Below are 16,371 nucleotides of genomic sequence, written 5' to 3' on the forward strand. Positions count from 1 at the left end.
GCTCTTTCTCTCCTCTGGCTCTACACATAGCCATTACATTAATGCTAACTGCATTCCCTATGTCGTGCTCCCCATCCTTGTGACCATCTATCAACTACTAATTCGTACTTCTTTCCTTTCACCCCATTTTCCCAGCCACCCAACCCCTCTCCCCTCTGGCCGTCACCAGATTGTCCTCTATATTTGAGAGTCTGTTCTTGATTAGTTTGTTCTTTTTGTTCCTTAGATTCTGCATATTAGTGAAATTGTATGGTATTTATCTTTCTCTGACTTATTTCACTCAGCATAATAACCTCTAGGTCCATTCATGTTGTTGCAAATGGTAGGATTTCATTTTTTTAATATCTGAGTAATATTCCATTGTATATATGAACCATAACTCCTTTATCCAATCATCTGTTGATGCCTTCAAATCTATTTTTGGAGAATTATAAATAATATGTAACACTGGTAATATTTTCTTCCATTCAGTCAATAATCATTTCCTCCATCTCTCCCAAGAGTACCCAGCGGCAACATTTTTAAGGGGCCACCTACTCAAAAAAACATAACTTTCTTTCTTGCTAAACTCCTCATGCTATCTTGCCCTTACCTAAGACTTTTTTCTTCAGATAACTTTTGCTAATGTCATTTGCTGACACACTTATAAAGGACATACCTGGCTGTTCCATCAATAGCCAGAGGCTTCTCTGTTCTGGATTAAAAGCAGCCAGAATGTAGAGTGCCTACATTCCTCTCAACGGCTTTTTATTTCAGTTTTCTTTTTCGCTATCCTAATGTCAAATCTCTCTCCGGTATTAATGGAACTTCAACATGTCATAGTATTTTTTTTTTTTCAATGAAATTGCCATATGACCTACATCCCTGTTTCAATCCTGAGGAGAACTAACAGGCTTTAGGCTTGGGAAATCACTATAGTGCTTCGTGCTTTTCCTTCTAATACAGTCTACAAAATATATCCATTTTCTCTGTCATCTGAAGTTCACATCAAACTCTATTTCTGTAGATTTGAATTACTTCAAATATGTCTCCTGGGTTCTTCCCAATTGAACTAATAATTAGGGTCCCACCACATAGTCCCTCGCCAGGCAATAGCTCATCCCTTGTGAAGTGAATCCACATAAAAATCTCTTTGAAAATCCTCCCACAGCTTTCTTCACCATTCCGAGATTTAGATTTTCCTTATTTCCTCTTTTCCTTCTGCCCTCTTTCTAATGGAAATCAAATAGACAAACCAGCTTTTTCTTTACTCTTTTCCTCAAGTTCCTTTTCTTCCCTCTATTCCTTTCCCCATTTTCCCACTGACTTTCCTCCTCAAGGAAGGAAAAGTCAGTGGGAAAATGCCCAACTCCAATTCTTCAGGGTCTTTTTTTTCCCTGTCTTCTTTTTTGAAGACTCCTATTTGCCACAGACAGACCCCATGGCCAACTGAAGCTGCAAGTGGAGAAGTTTTGGCCCCTTTGACGTCCCCAACCTTGCTTTTCAGTAGTGTTTCTCTCCTCGCCAGCTTGTGTGTGATTTGCCTAAGTCTATACCATACTCTCTTTATCGCCTTCTTTTTGGTTTTTCTCTCCATGATTCTGAATTCTCTTTGGTTCACAGATAGATCTCATGTAATCCTCATATAACCATAAAGCAGGTATTTATCTTTCTCAATTGTACAGGAAGAACTTGCTAAGAGCACCCCCTGAGCTTGTTAGCAGCAGAACTCAGACGTACTGAGCATTCATTCACTCTCTCCTCTTTTACCCAGCCCTCCCTGAGGAGAAGGAAAAATTTCCTGGGGCAATAATATCTGCTAATTGTGTGGCATCTCCATTCTTACAGCATTCCCTGTTGGCCACCATCGTCCCATAACTAAAAAAAAAAAAAGAATTGTTCTCTGGAAAGAACAGCATCCTGGCTTCTGAGCTTTCTGTCAAGACACTATTCTCCCATAGCTTCCTCTCAATTTAGTTAGGATGCACCAGTAATGTAGCGACAGAGTGACAGTAGGTCAGGATATAAACTCTTTGCAGTTGTTGAGTTTGCTAAATAAAAAACTTAAGTCTGATTTATCATTAAGCCTATGTGGAAATCATTCAAATGCATATCTCTGACACTAAGATCACACTTCTCAAGGTTAAAAGTGCCAAACAATGCCTTCCAGGAACTATCTGGCATTGTTTGTCGGGAATGCTCCAGGATCAGTGGCCCACCTTGGAGCATAATCTTTCTTTACAATGTTTCCTTTATAACTGCATAAGTCAAATCCACAATTTTACTTTCAAATATATGTTGCTCACATTTCAAAATTACTTGGTATTCACATCTTCATTTTCAAAAAAGGTAACAGTGGTTTCTCATAATCCAAATAACTACTTGGAAGAGGCTGCTTTACCTCAGAGCCTCAAAGTCACATGAGGATAAGAAAATAGAATATTTAAAGTTGGATCTGACCCAGAAAATCAATGACTTGTAGTTAACAAAGGGAGAATATTAAAGGAACAAGCAACTTGGTAAAGGTTTGTCTTTGGGTACCTTCCACAAACTGTTCTCCACTATTTCCCTTCCATTTTTACATGGTCTCATAAAACTGGCCATTTATCAGGATCCCACTAAGGCCCTCTAACTAAAAGAGGTATCCCAAGCTCTGGGAGCATACTTACCATCTTTCCCATTTTTGTCCATCTCCCACTCACTTGGAGTAATTTTCCATAAACCACACAACTGTCAACTAAAATCCAATACTGTAATGGATTACCATGTCATCCACTAGCAGGCAAAACAGTACTTTACATTATTTCAAAGGATTCCTGAAGATCTGAGCTTTAACAATGGGAATGAATGGTGGAATTCCAGGTACTGCGGCACGCTACCGCATGAGGAATCCTAACAAAAATATTTCTGGGACTCGCTTTCCAGTCCACATTCTCTACTCTTCACTCAAAATTCGCTTTCCAGTTCACATTCTCTACTCTTCACTCAAAATTCACGTACATGAAATTAACCACGACAAATTCCTACACTTTCTCTGTAGTGGTCCTTCATAATATATGTTTTCAAAATAGCGTTTACCGTTTTAAGTTGAACTTTTGTTTTTAATGCCTGTTCTCCCAAACACAAGAACAAGTTTTAATCACCCTTTGTTCCCAGTACCCTGCACCATGACTGACATATTGAAAACACAAAATAAGGGTTTAGTAAACTGAATTAATGAAGTATAAAACTAAGTGTAGCTCATTTTCTACAAACCACACAAAATGAAATGGATCACTAATGATTCTTTTGGAAATTATTCTTTTAAAATTTATTCATTTATCGATATTATGTCAGGCTAAGCTACAATAACAAATCAACCAAAGTACGTGATGATTCACTAAAAGAGAGAAATGTATTTCTTGCTCTTTCAGTAGTACGAGGTGGTTCCACTTTGGCAGGTAGGGCTCTGCTTTTCTGCAGGAACCGATCAGAGATCTCACTGACTGAACCTCTGCCATCTTCAGTATGTGGTTTCCAAGGTCACTGTCAGTCATGAGAGAGAAAAAAAATCATAGGAAGGAGTCTTGAGGGATTAAATCTAGAAGTGGTGCACATTATCCTCTAGTAGTCTCTGCCAGAGTTGAGCATTTATTCTTTGGCTCAAGAAAAGTGTACTAATCATCTCTTATGCCAGATATTATGCATATAGATAAACGGATACTATATAAAGATGACCAAATTTGTAGACATGCGATACAATCCAATAATCGCACAAATCAATACATGCTAGCTTTGCATGATTACAATTAATTGTAATTGACACATGATTATTATAATAACTATTTCAAAAGAAGATGGAGGGAGTTGCTAAAGAATATATAAGAAGAGCCCTCTTTAGTCTGGTGGGTCAGGTAAGGCTTCTCTGTGGCATTTCTCTGTGGAACTAAATAGTTGTTTGTTTAATAAGAAATGAATGAATGACTGAATAAATGCAAAGTTAATGGACTATATGGTATCACAAAATAAATATTCAAAGACATAAAATACTGTCTCATTCACCTGAATAATTTACTGTGCATTTGCACACTAGGCCAGATTCCGTCTTTTTTTCCTGGGCACATCCACAGCAACATTTCACACTGTGACCATCTGGACCATTAGATGTAAATACCGATTTGACAGATACTTCAAGGGTATGAGAGTAGTTGTGGGAATAAAATGAATTTGAAGGATACTACCACACGAAGGACATATTTAAAGCCATTCGTTCTGTTTTTAAAATTAAAAAGCTGACATCGTCCCTCTTGTAAATAAATAACATCTTAGTATTTTTACATATGGAGAATATACATAGTTGGGATTTTATTTTTAAATTATTGGACCACCATTTGTTTATTTGTCCTCTGCAAATAGATTCCCAACCTCAAAGAAAAATCCTTTACTCAGAGATTCTATCACCAATTTAACACATAGGAAAATCCTAAGATTAACATAAATAGAATATGTCCTTTTAAAATGTCACAGCATTAAGTCAATTCGGGTACCTTTTTAAAACTCACTCAAAAGTATAGCACTTCCAACAAGCATGTGAACTTAGCCCCATTGCAAAGGTCATTAAGTAAAGCCCTATTTTTACATATAAAATGATACATGGTGTTATAGAAGCCATCGAATATTCACTTTAAATCAAACTTTATGAATCCATAGAATATGACCTCTCTTTTAATATCTGTAATGCTTTCCAAAAAGAAAATGTATTGCTGTAGTTGTCTACTAAATCATTAATTCTTGTCTACTCTATTTAGTGGCTGCTTTAAAAAAAAATAACAGAATTATCAAGCAGCTCAGAACAAAGATGCTTTCTGATTGTCGGCTCCGTATTCTGAAAAAGCAGGTTAATGTCTCTGAATCTCACAGCTGGAACTTTCTAACACTAACTGGCAGTTTCCACCTAGTGATCAAGGCAATTGACTAAAATAAAGCTGAAATTCCTAATAGTAATAAGGCCCCTTCATGTGATAATTACACCAGCAAAAGCACTCATCTGTTGGCTGCAACTCTACAGGGTCTTGAAATTATCTTATAAAAAGTACACTTCCAGAAATGTTTTCATTTCTAGTTTTATGGTAGCGCTAACACAGCAGTAAGACTGGAATATCCAAGTGGGTGGTCAGTGGGAACATTAACTGTCATTCTAGATGGCAATCTGATAGTAAATAAACAAGATTTTGAGTCAAAAGGCCTTCCTTCAATTCCATACTGAGTAACTATATGTAACCTCTGAGTCTCAAAGTCTTCATTTATAAAATGGATATAACAGTACCTACTTCACAGGGCTATTGTGGAAAAAAATAGAATTATTAAGCAGCAAGTAAGGGTATCATCTTTCTATGTATATTTTCCAAGAACCACTTGTTTCCCATCGCCATAACCCTGCTAAAGGAAATGTTTCCAAAATTTAGAAAATCTTGATAGCTAGAACTTTAGAGTGATAGATAAAATGTTTAATAAAAAAATCTTTATATATTACTATCTAATCAGCTTTCTTCCAAACTGACATGTGACAACCATGAAATAAGAGTTTGATGTGAAACTGTCCCCATAAAACTCTCAGACCATTCCAACTCTTCGAGGTAGATAACAAGAGATACAGTAAAACTTTCAGATGCTAGAACTGGACTCTAGGGACAGAGTCACCATCTAATCAAATGTCCCAAATCAATTATTCAAGAGGAAACCAGCATGTGATAGAAGAAAATTGCCCCCATTCTCAAGCTTTTCTTCTTAAAAAATTATTAAAGTTGATTTTTAAAGAATTATAAAAAGCATATACTTATACTTCAGATAGTTATGACTCAGAAAATTTAATCGACAAGATAAAGGTTCATGTGAATTGGGTATTTTCCTCACCTCTTTTTTAGAAAATGAGTTTTCTCCTATCTGCTTGAGGCTATAAAGAAAACAAATTCCAGAATAAACAGTGACTAGCTTTCAATTTGCTGATAGATCCAGAAGTAATAAGGTTTTAAAACCCTGAAAAGTAACTGCAATTGATTAATATAAAATCACATGTTTAATTTGGTGTACTAATTATGATAATTGTATGAGCAAATGAAATTTTACATGTTCAAGTTTCTAAATTATCTGTAAAGTGTGCTAAAAGAAGCACTTTTCCATATTTCCTTTTCTCCCAAAGTATTCGTTTTGATATTTGCCTTCTTTCAAATATTCATTCTTCCTTCACCCGATAGCTTTAAAATTATAGGAAACTTCACATGTTTCTCCTACTCAAGATATGGTTTTTCAAACTCCAATTGCTCTCTTCTAAAGCTAAAGATTTGTAAAATCTTAAAAATTCCCTATACATCATAAGATTGAATAAAAAGCTATTAGAAGATAGGTAAGTTGTGACATTTCTTTCTTTAAAACAATTGAGATGCCCATAAATTATGGAACTAAATTATGAGCCATAAAGAGATGTGTCACTTAAGAGAGAACAGTCATGTCTAAAATGCCTAATTAGAACGGTTACGGTAACCTGGTTCTGCAATAGAGCGAGTTCCCCAGGGAGAGATTGTGGCAAAAAGACAGAATCCTGCAAAAAGAACCCTCCTCCTAATGAGCATTTTTGAACTGCAATTTTGTTCATTTACATTTCTCTTATCTCATACAGTTCAGATGAATTTTTCTACACTTCGTATTAATTTCTATGATATCGATTCTCATTCTATATGTACAAAGACTATGAAAAGTAATTTATTCCGCTAGATTCTCCTGATGTGTAAATTAATTTGTAAGACTGAATAGGCACTTCAGGTGAAGTTAGCACATTAGAAGTAACTATTATCTATACTAATGGAAGGGAGCTATGACCAAGATAACTCAAAACAGGTATTATCTAAAATTGCCATTTATTTTGCTTTTTGGAATTGTGTGGAAAGTGATAATTCAGGCAAGGATCCTGTCTTCAAGGAGTTTATAGTCATGTGGGAAAACTAAGACATATACGCAGTGAAACATTAAAAAAAAAAAGTCCTTAGTGACATAAGAGATATATGAGCAAGATAGTATGAGGAGTCAAAGAATGAAAGAATTGAGGCTATAACACATGGTGATGTTTTCAATAAAAGTATTACTTAAGCCAAAAGAGTATCATTTCACCTTTCTCTCGCTCTCCCTCGCTCTCTCTCTTTCCCCCTTCCCCGCTTTCTCTCTCTCCCCCGCCACACGCACACACACTGAATATATTACTTCTCACCTATAGATAAATCATTGAACAGGTAGATACTCTTTTCTTTTTTTAAAGGTGGATATAATGAGTACCCCCAAAAATTAATTGCATTTCCTTAAATTGTCAAATTACATCTAGGCAGTTTTTTCGACAGTGGAGAATCTGTCTCATTTAATATCATGAAGTTATAGATAAGGCAAAATAGTCATAATAAGAGTATAGCATGAGAGGACCTTAGGGTGTGACCTTCTGTATCTCATTCTAATGTTTAAAGTCTTTCTACAAAAATCTGACACAACCATTACCTTCTTGGGAGTCAGAATTCACTTTTTTGGAGGGAGGGCAATAAGAAATGAACTCTAATTTGCCATATACCTAATTCCCTGTGTCAGAGAAGCATTCTAGAGCCTCCAGTATTTCCCACCTCCTCTCTCTCATGCTTATAATTACAAATGCAAAAATTCTAATACCATTGTTCTTAATTAGCCATCACAAAGAGTAAGACATTTAAGGTGGGAGAACCCACAGCAGTTCTTTCTGAAAAAGATGTAAGTTCTACACACCATCATTTTAAATTCTGACTCATTTGTTCAGAAATGCCTGAGTACAGGAATAGTGAATGTGCTTTGGGCCTAAAATATGGTACCAATGAAATAATGTAAGGGATTATGGGGTGCTTTGTTTTGTATTACTATGTATTTGTTTTCTAACCTGCAACTTAGATTTTTACAAATATTAGGATAAGGAAAAAGAAAGTTAGATCTTACTTGAAGTGAGTAAAACTGAAAGTGCAAGAATTTATTTTGTTGGCTTTTAGCTACTAGAAATTCAGATTTATCACCAATAAATAGAGTTTAGTGGAACACAAAAATCTTTTTTCCCAAAAATCTAAAATATTAGAAGTGTAAAGACGTCTGATCTCGGAAGCTAAGCGGGGTTGGGCCTGGTTAATACTTGGATGGGAGACCACCTAGGAAGACCAGGTGTTATAAGTATAAAAAATAAAAATAAGGGATTGTAAGCTGACAAGGTCCTTGCAATCTATGAGGTCAACCAAGGGTTGCCTCGCCTAAAAAAAAAAAGAAAAACAAAAAGTGTAAAGAGAAAAGTGTAGGTAGGGTTGATTTTACTGTAAAAGTATTAGGCTCTTTCCAAAAGTATTTAATAAAGTTATGAAAGTTTGTCAAGAGTGTTTCAGGGCTATTCAGAGTGGAGTCTCTAAAAATGTCATCTTGGGCTCAATTCCTGAACATTTAAATTGTAGATATATTTTGATGAAGGTTAAAGTATAAATGAGTTGTTTATAAACTGAGTTACAATCACTCCTGATGATAACTGGGTGAATGAAAGACCATTAGGTGAATGCCAAAGGACCTAGGAGTTTTTGAATTCTAATTGTAATAATCCTCCTCCTGAGGAATTTACAGTGTATATGTACAAACTTTATTCACCTTTATCTGAAAAGTTACTTACACTTTCATATTGATTTTCATAGCAAGAGAAATTGGGTGATATCTGCTTCTCCCTTCGCTATGTACCTACTGCTGGCAAACTGACTGTTGTCATTCTGGAGGCAAAGAACCTGAAGAAGATGGATGTAGGTGGCTTGTCTGGTAAGTCTATGATGTTTACTGTTTTTTTTTTAAATGCTGTCTCATCATGATTACCAAATGCATAGCACACATGCTGTGACTTCCCCAGTCCTTAATTGATCACAGTTCTCTTTCCTACTGAAGCTGGAAGCAATCTCAGAATTCATCCCAACACAGTACCCCAGGAAGCCACTCTCAATTTATAGGAATGGGCACAGAAGATAAAATCTATTTTCTTGCTTTATAACCAAATTGTCAATTGTCCGTTCTATAGCACTGAAAGCTGAAAATGTTTGCCTCGCTCTTAAAAGGCAATGTCTATAACCAATTATGATTTTGTTGAGTTTTTGGGTTTTGTTTTTTTTGGTCAAATTTCACCTATGATAGTGTTTTATCTGAAACTCATTAGGTATTTGGTAGCCTAGTGTGTTTTATTAAAGATTCTGCATTTTAAACATATGTGAATAAAATCTGTTTGAGAGTAAATATCCATAGTAATGAATTTATTTTGTACATCATATTGGGGATAGGAAAAACTTTTGGATTTAAGGTTCTATATATCCCTCAGTTTAAAAAATAAGTGAGTAAAGTATTATAATCTTGCTCAAAAGCAAAGTCAACTCAAGGAGTTGTCATTTTCACAGTTGAACATAATTTTCTTTATTTTCTTCTCTGTGCAATTAAATCAATTATATTTAATTTCTAGTAAATTATTAGTATGAGACATTTTCTTGATATGCCACAAGGTCATCATAAATAGACTATAGTTGTCATTATTTGTGGCTAGGGCACTAGAACTTACATTACTGGTTATTCAGTGCTTTCTCTAATAAAATATACTGCAAACTTCAAAATGTCACTCTAACACAGCCTGATGTTTTTATATTCTAAAGCATAACAGCTAAAAAATGCTAAAGCTGAGTTTCTACTTACTGAACCACTTATTTGTCAACAAAATTCTTCTGGTGCCTACCTTTACTTCTCTTTATAAGTCAGTCACCTGAGAAAGCTGCTCTAATTCTTTCACGTCACTAAGATCTCATTTAATAACTCACTGCTTTCACTGCCTAATAGCAAGACAGCAAATTTGAACCAGTAAGCACAGTTTCTTCTAAAACTGTAAGAGTACTTAATGTGCCTAAGATGCAAAATATATGCACTTATGTATGTGTATGTCTATACACATATACCTTTCCTAGCTCCGTCCTCTGAAGAGACCTAAAAAGAGACTGATCAAGTAGCAATGAGCATCTTCAGCATCAGACATGGTTTGAAAACATAATTTCTTACTAAAAGAGCCTGGGGCTTATTAGTAAAAGGGGAGACTCCAGGTGTGACACAAGAAGTATACAAGACAAGCCTAGCACATCTTGTCATACCAGAAAGCAAAGAAGCTATTATGAAGCAAATCATGTCAAAAGATTTAGGAACCACCTGGAAGAGGCTTCCAATGGTCAAACATGTAATCATTTCAGCTTCACTAATGATAATAAATGCAATGTACTTAAATCTAAAATAATAATGAGTATTTAATGTGTCTATATGAGAAAAAAATGCTGAGAAATTTTTAATGACAAAAACAGTTCAATTCTAGATTATTACTTAGTATCCTGAGGTGTGACTTCAGACATGTTTAACATTTCCCTTCCCTGTGGTTCAATTGCCAAATACTATTACATATTCCTTTGTACCTACTCTCACAGGCTCCATTCCGAACTCCCATGCCAACCATTTTATCATCACCTGTGTCTAGTACTCTCCCCTAGTCTGCTTCCCAGTTTATCTTATACTTTCCCATGCTGCCTCCATGCTTAAGTCATTTTCTTCATCTGGAATTCTCTTCCTTCCAATAATTCCTAGCTAAATTCTATCCATTCTTCAGGCCCAGCTTAAGTCTTATTTTCTCCATCCATTAAACAAATGTGCCCCTACTTTGTGTTAAGCTTTGTTCTGAAATTAGGTTTACATCAGTGGACAAAACAGCCAAAAAACCCTGCCCTCAACCAGCTTACGTTTTAATGCGGGGAGACGGATAGACAGCTAATAAATAAGAGAAGCACATAGTATTCCAAGAGGTGAGAAGTGCCACAGAGAAAGCAAAGCAGGGAAGTAGGATAAGGAATGTTGGGGAGTAATTATAAGAGATAGTCAGAGAAAGTGTCATGAGTAGGTAAATTTGACAACTACCTAGAAAGAGGTGAGGAAGTGAATCATGGAGTTTCAGGAAAAGAGAACATTTTTGGTGAAGGAACTCCATGAAGCCTTTTCTGATCCATCCCAATAGAACAAATCTTTCCCTTTTTTAAATGCCAATAGCAGTTTGTTTACATCCCTCAAACATCATGCTTCTCTCTCACTAGAATGTGCACCTTATTTATATCTCCCACAATGCCCTCATTGACTGATAGCACTGAGCATAGCTGCAGAATGAATAATGAATTATTTACAAAGGAGCTATGGCCTGAAAAAACAAGTCTTGCATTTCAAATTTGTTTAACCTACTTACCATTAAACTAACTTTAAGCACTTGGATAGTCTGTCTCAAAGTAAGTTGACCTATGTATGTCCTATGGGACCAAAATTATGTAATGAGATTATTCCAAGTAATTCAAATGCCAAACTACATTTGCTAGAAATGGCTAATTAGAACCAAAGTGGTTTGTTTTGCCAAAGTTTAAATCCCACTCTGCCACTACGTGTAATTTGACATTTATTTAAGCTTTCTAAGCCTTAGTTGTGTTATCTACAAAGTGAGAGTAATAAGAGCATCTTGTTTATAAGGTTATTGTGAAAAAGAAACGAAAGCACTGGGTCTGGCACACCTAAGTACTTGCTAAATATTACTATATTTCTATTAATAGCTTTATCAAATCTTGAGTTAAATATGCAAAATGTGAAAGCAACCAAGGGACAGTTTAACACACAGTTTGATTCAATGGAAAAAGAAAGTTCATCTGTGTTTGATGGGATTGGCTGATAAATTCAGGCAAAATATCACTAGACCATGTTTTCCAGAGACCCAAAAGTGAATTAAGACAAGTATGAAATTAATCAACAAAACTGAATAAATGGAAAAAATTTTTAATGATTTTTCTGACTACTCTCCAACAGAGTCTGTTTATTTCTTTCCTACTGTGTTAATTCAAAATGCACTGCACAAAGATTTTATCTCTATTATATATCCATGTAGCAAACCATGCAAATCCTAGTCCTTCTTACTTTACAATTTAGAAATCCTTTTCTAACTTGGTTTACTCATGGCTTCAAATAGAACTGTGAGATAGTTTCTGAAGGTAATACCCTCAGAACATTGAAGCTTAGAGACATTAGATAATGCACATCGATCATCCTGTTCCATGTGTGACACATAGGATGTGTTCAATACTAGCCATTGTTTTTGTCATTAGTATTAACAGTCAAAGTTACCCAATTAGTAGGTAGTATAGCTGAGATTGAAGCCCAGGCACTCAGATTCCCAAAGCAGAACACTTTCTAATACACTGTTCGGCCTTCCACATACCCACTACTTCAGGATGGGAGAACAGGGATTCCTCAGCTCTAACGGACTGCCAGGAGGTGAAACATCAAGATGAGGTAGGTACTCAGGGTTAGTAAGGCTAGAAATGGAGGCTTCAAGGATTGTTGGTAATCCACACATTCTTAAAGACTGGGGAAATTACCATATGTATTAAACCCTATGAACACTCCCAAACAGCTCCCATCACTCCTGTCTTTTCTTCCCAGAATCACAGACTTACTTACCTAATCTGTGGCTCCTGGAAAATTTCTTTTCTCGCTTGACCCAGTATGAAACAGAATGCAGGCTCATAAACCATTCCATTTTCCTCTTTCCCTGAAGCTAGCTCACAGACCTTTTGAAATGTTTCTAAGTGTTTGTACTGCTAGGAAATATGGCAAATCAACAAGGGTAAAAAGTCTGTAACCCTGCTGCCTGGGACAACAAAAGCATGTTAAGCACGGTGGCAAGAGTGTGCTGGGAAAACACAGATAAGGGACTGAAATTATATGCATCTATTCCAGCAGTCTCCTGAACATCGAGGAGCTGGCTATGAGGTGAGATCAAGTCAGATGTGTCATGGGGCTGGTTAGAGAAAGTGTGGTTAAGTGTTTTCCCTCATCAATTCTTTATCCTTTATACTTTCCATCCCAAGCCCCACCCCCAGTGTTCCTCTTGGCTGTCACCATTCCTGTCTTCTCTCTGTGAATTTGTCCTATAGAAAGCAAAGGGTAGAGCTAGAGGAGAGGTTCCCCCAAAGCATCCAAGAATCCAAAAAAAAAAAAAAAGGGCAGTGAAATTTAAAAATGGGAACAAGTGCTTGAAGGAAATGATGGCGGAAGAAAAATGGGGACTCATAGTAGTAAAGGTGTCACCATCCCTATACGTCAGACTGCCAGTGTGTGAATTAGCCACTGAGACATAAGCTAGTAAGATTGACCTTGCCAACCCACCCAGCCCCCTTCCCCTCGCACACATTCCCTCCTTTCTATAAGATGCAATTTTACAAGATTGTTCATGGGTTTATTTTTACTCATTTCTGCCATCCTAGAAATACTTGGGAAATACAGCCAATTTAAATATCTAAAGTCACCTGGGAAAGAGCAACTCACCCAACCTTAGGGAACCACTAGCTTCCACATAAAAACCCTGAATCAGCAGACAGATATTCTTTCAGGCATTATTTATCAAGACGTGATATTCTACTTACACAGAGTCATCCAGGGTCTATGTGAAAATTTAAGATTTATGAAACTATCTCCACTTATTTTTAACTAAATATCTAGGGGTAGAAATGTGGAAATTATATTTTAAACAACCCCCCCATGTTAGTCTTATGCATCTTAAATCTGAAAACTACACATTATAGAGTGTATAGCGTTATCTGAAGCTATGAGGGTAGTCATATTGCAATATATAAATGTATCAAATCAACACATTTTATCTTAAACTTACACAATGTTATATGTCAATTATATCTTATTTTAAATTGTTTTTTTAAAAAACTACACTGTCAAGCCTTAATTACTACATCATAATTTTAGCTGAGGTCCAGGTCAGCCAAATGTCAAATTAGAACTTTTTTGGTCAGTGATGCAGGATACATCCTTTGCTTTACACTCTGGAATTTCCTTTAAGTTCCATTTATTTCATCAGCCCAGTATCCTCTTTCCTGAAAGATACCTTGCCCACATGTCTAAATTGTTGTCTTTTTTTCCTCCACTGAATCTCTTCCACTGAAAGAGCAATAAATGGTTTCTTTGTATATCATGGCTACTATCCTTATCTGTTCTTCCACTGATGCTGAAAGCATGACAATGAAAACCACTCCAAATTCAATCGGTTTGAGCTAAAAGCCACTAGTCTAGGAGCTGGGCCAATAAATAAAGTGGCAAAATCTTATATGAACCAATTAGATATGGATATGCAAATTAGCTGGCTATGATATCAGGGTCAAGCAATAATATGCAAATAAACTGGCATCTTATTGAGTTAATAGGACAGGAATATGCATAATAAGTTGGCTGTGATGTCAGAAGTCTTCATCATGATTTTAGGATTGATTGTTAGAACATAAAATTCTGTGACACTTTGAAATGTTTAATTATAATATTGATAAAATAATCTAAATCCCTAAGATGTGAACAAATTGATCTAAAAAATAAATGACCAGTCTTTAAACTGGATCATCCTAGAAACTGAGTTATTAAGAAAGGTTATAGCCAAGACCAGTGCAAGTTGAGACCCAGGCAGTTACCACAGAATGTATAGAAATGCTATGCCTGAATGATCAATAGTGGTTTTAGGGAAATGAGAACAGTTGTGAGGTGTTGGCCATTTCTATAATCAAGAGAAATTAGTGATGGGCTGAAATGTATTGTTGGAACAATTAGCACAAAAACTCAATAAGTCCTCTAGCTGGCAGGTACATATCCAATCATTCAGCAAACATCATTTAAATACACACTCTGAGCCAGGCACTATGCCAGTCCTTGGGTATGCAAGTGAAAGTCACAGCAGACACTTGCACAGCACAGTGTAAGCCAGAACACCATTCTAAATGCTTTACATATGTTAACTGATTTAATCCCCATTAGAACTCTATGAGCTAGATACTATTTTTAATGCTATTTTATCGATGGAACTGAAGCACAAGAGGTAAATAACTTTTCCAAGGTCACAGAATTAGTACGTGTAGAGTCAAGATGTCAATCCAAACAGTCTGTCTTCAGAATCCATGAATAAAACATACGACTTCTAAGTCTTTATCCTTTCTCAGCAGGTTCAACCTGGAGAGCAGATGGCTAACTACACATTAGAGTTTGAGAGGTACCAAAAATTCTCCTCCATTCCAAAATTTCTTTATACCAAAATTAAAATTCCATCATGGAAGTCACTAATATAAATTAGTTGGTTGATTGTTTAATTAGTTTTTGGCTTCTCAGACAGCAAAGACATGATCAATGAGTCTGTAAGATCAGACATGAAATAGTAATAGATTTCTGGTATGAAGACATCTTAGTTTCTCTCCTGTATACAGATTGGCATGTTATTTTAGTGATTGATTCTTTGCACACTAAAGAGGATAAAGCAAAACAGTACAGTGATATCAGTGACAAAGATGAAGGGATGTTGCTGAAACATTTTAGAAGAAAGTCCAAGTCTAAGGGATTTGAGTGCCTACTAGGAAGAGAAAGACTAGAGAAAACCTTTCTACTACATAACTTTATCAAGGGCTGACTCTGGAAGACAGTAGGTGATATTGTGGGGGTGGGGGGGGTAGGAAATGGGCAGTAGATGTAGTTGTACAAAAACTTACTCCCCCTCTAAATCACTATGGAACTCTGTGAGTCAAACAATATTAGATATTTAAATGTTAAAATTAAAAAAAAAATGGAATTGTAATAGACAACTTATCATGAAAATAGAGCTCATCTGGAAAATGTTAACAGAAATCCACAGATGGAGAAGTGGAAATAGTGAGTGCCAAAGTGGTCTGTGCTAAAGCATTTATACTAGTCACCATGAAACTTCCAATTTTGAAGGTGACAAATACTTTCAGCCATTGATATGCCAAGTTCAGTGGGTAAATAGAAAAACTCTTGCTAGGATGAGTAAGCCAAAATGAGGTAGATGAGCTTCAGTATGTGCAAGCTTAGAAATAATACATTGAAAGAAAAAATTAGAATATAAAATAAGGTCGATTATAAACCAAGAAAAAGGTCACGCAGAACTATCCATTAAAGACATTCACCAAGTGCACTGCTACCATCAAAGAGACTTGATATTATCATAGAAGATTTTATAAATACATACAAGAGGGGAAAAATTCCCCTTGTCCTAGACTAAGGCTTATCCATGTGTGGAGTATGTGTAGTTATGACCGCCACCTCAGGAAAGATACAGTGATATTAGATGACCAGCTGCCAGAGAAGAGTGAGTAAAACAGGGATAAAGCGGCTGTGAGGACAGGCTAAAATCGGGACTTTGTAGTCTGGAAAAGGAAAGACGAGCAGAGATATGATTAAAGTTTGAAAATCATGAAAGGCAGAGCTAGAGTAATACTGACC

The 16,371-nt window shown here is 36.0% G+C and overlaps 1 protein-coding gene across 1 annotated transcript in view; it reads left to right on the top strand.

The window, feature by feature from the left end:
• The window catches only part of SYT1 (synaptotagmin 1), a 479,939-nt gene that overhangs the window by 391,982 nt on the left and 71,586 nt on the right, over positions 1-16,371 (top strand). Inside the window, exon 10 of the mRNA XM_039838907.1 lies at positions 8,688-8,805. Within this exon, the coding sequence (XP_039694841.1) occupies positions 8,688-8,805 (118 nt within the window). The remainder of the gene's footprint in view (positions 1-8,687; positions 8,806-16,371) is intronic.

This window comes from Pteropus medius, unplaced genomic scaffold, assembly GCF_902729225.1.
Source record: "Pteropus medius unplaced genomic scaffold, Ma_sr-lr_union100, whole genome shotgun sequence".
Taxonomy (NCBI): Eukaryota; Metazoa; Chordata; class Mammalia; order Chiroptera; family Pteropodidae; genus Pteropus; species Pteropus medius.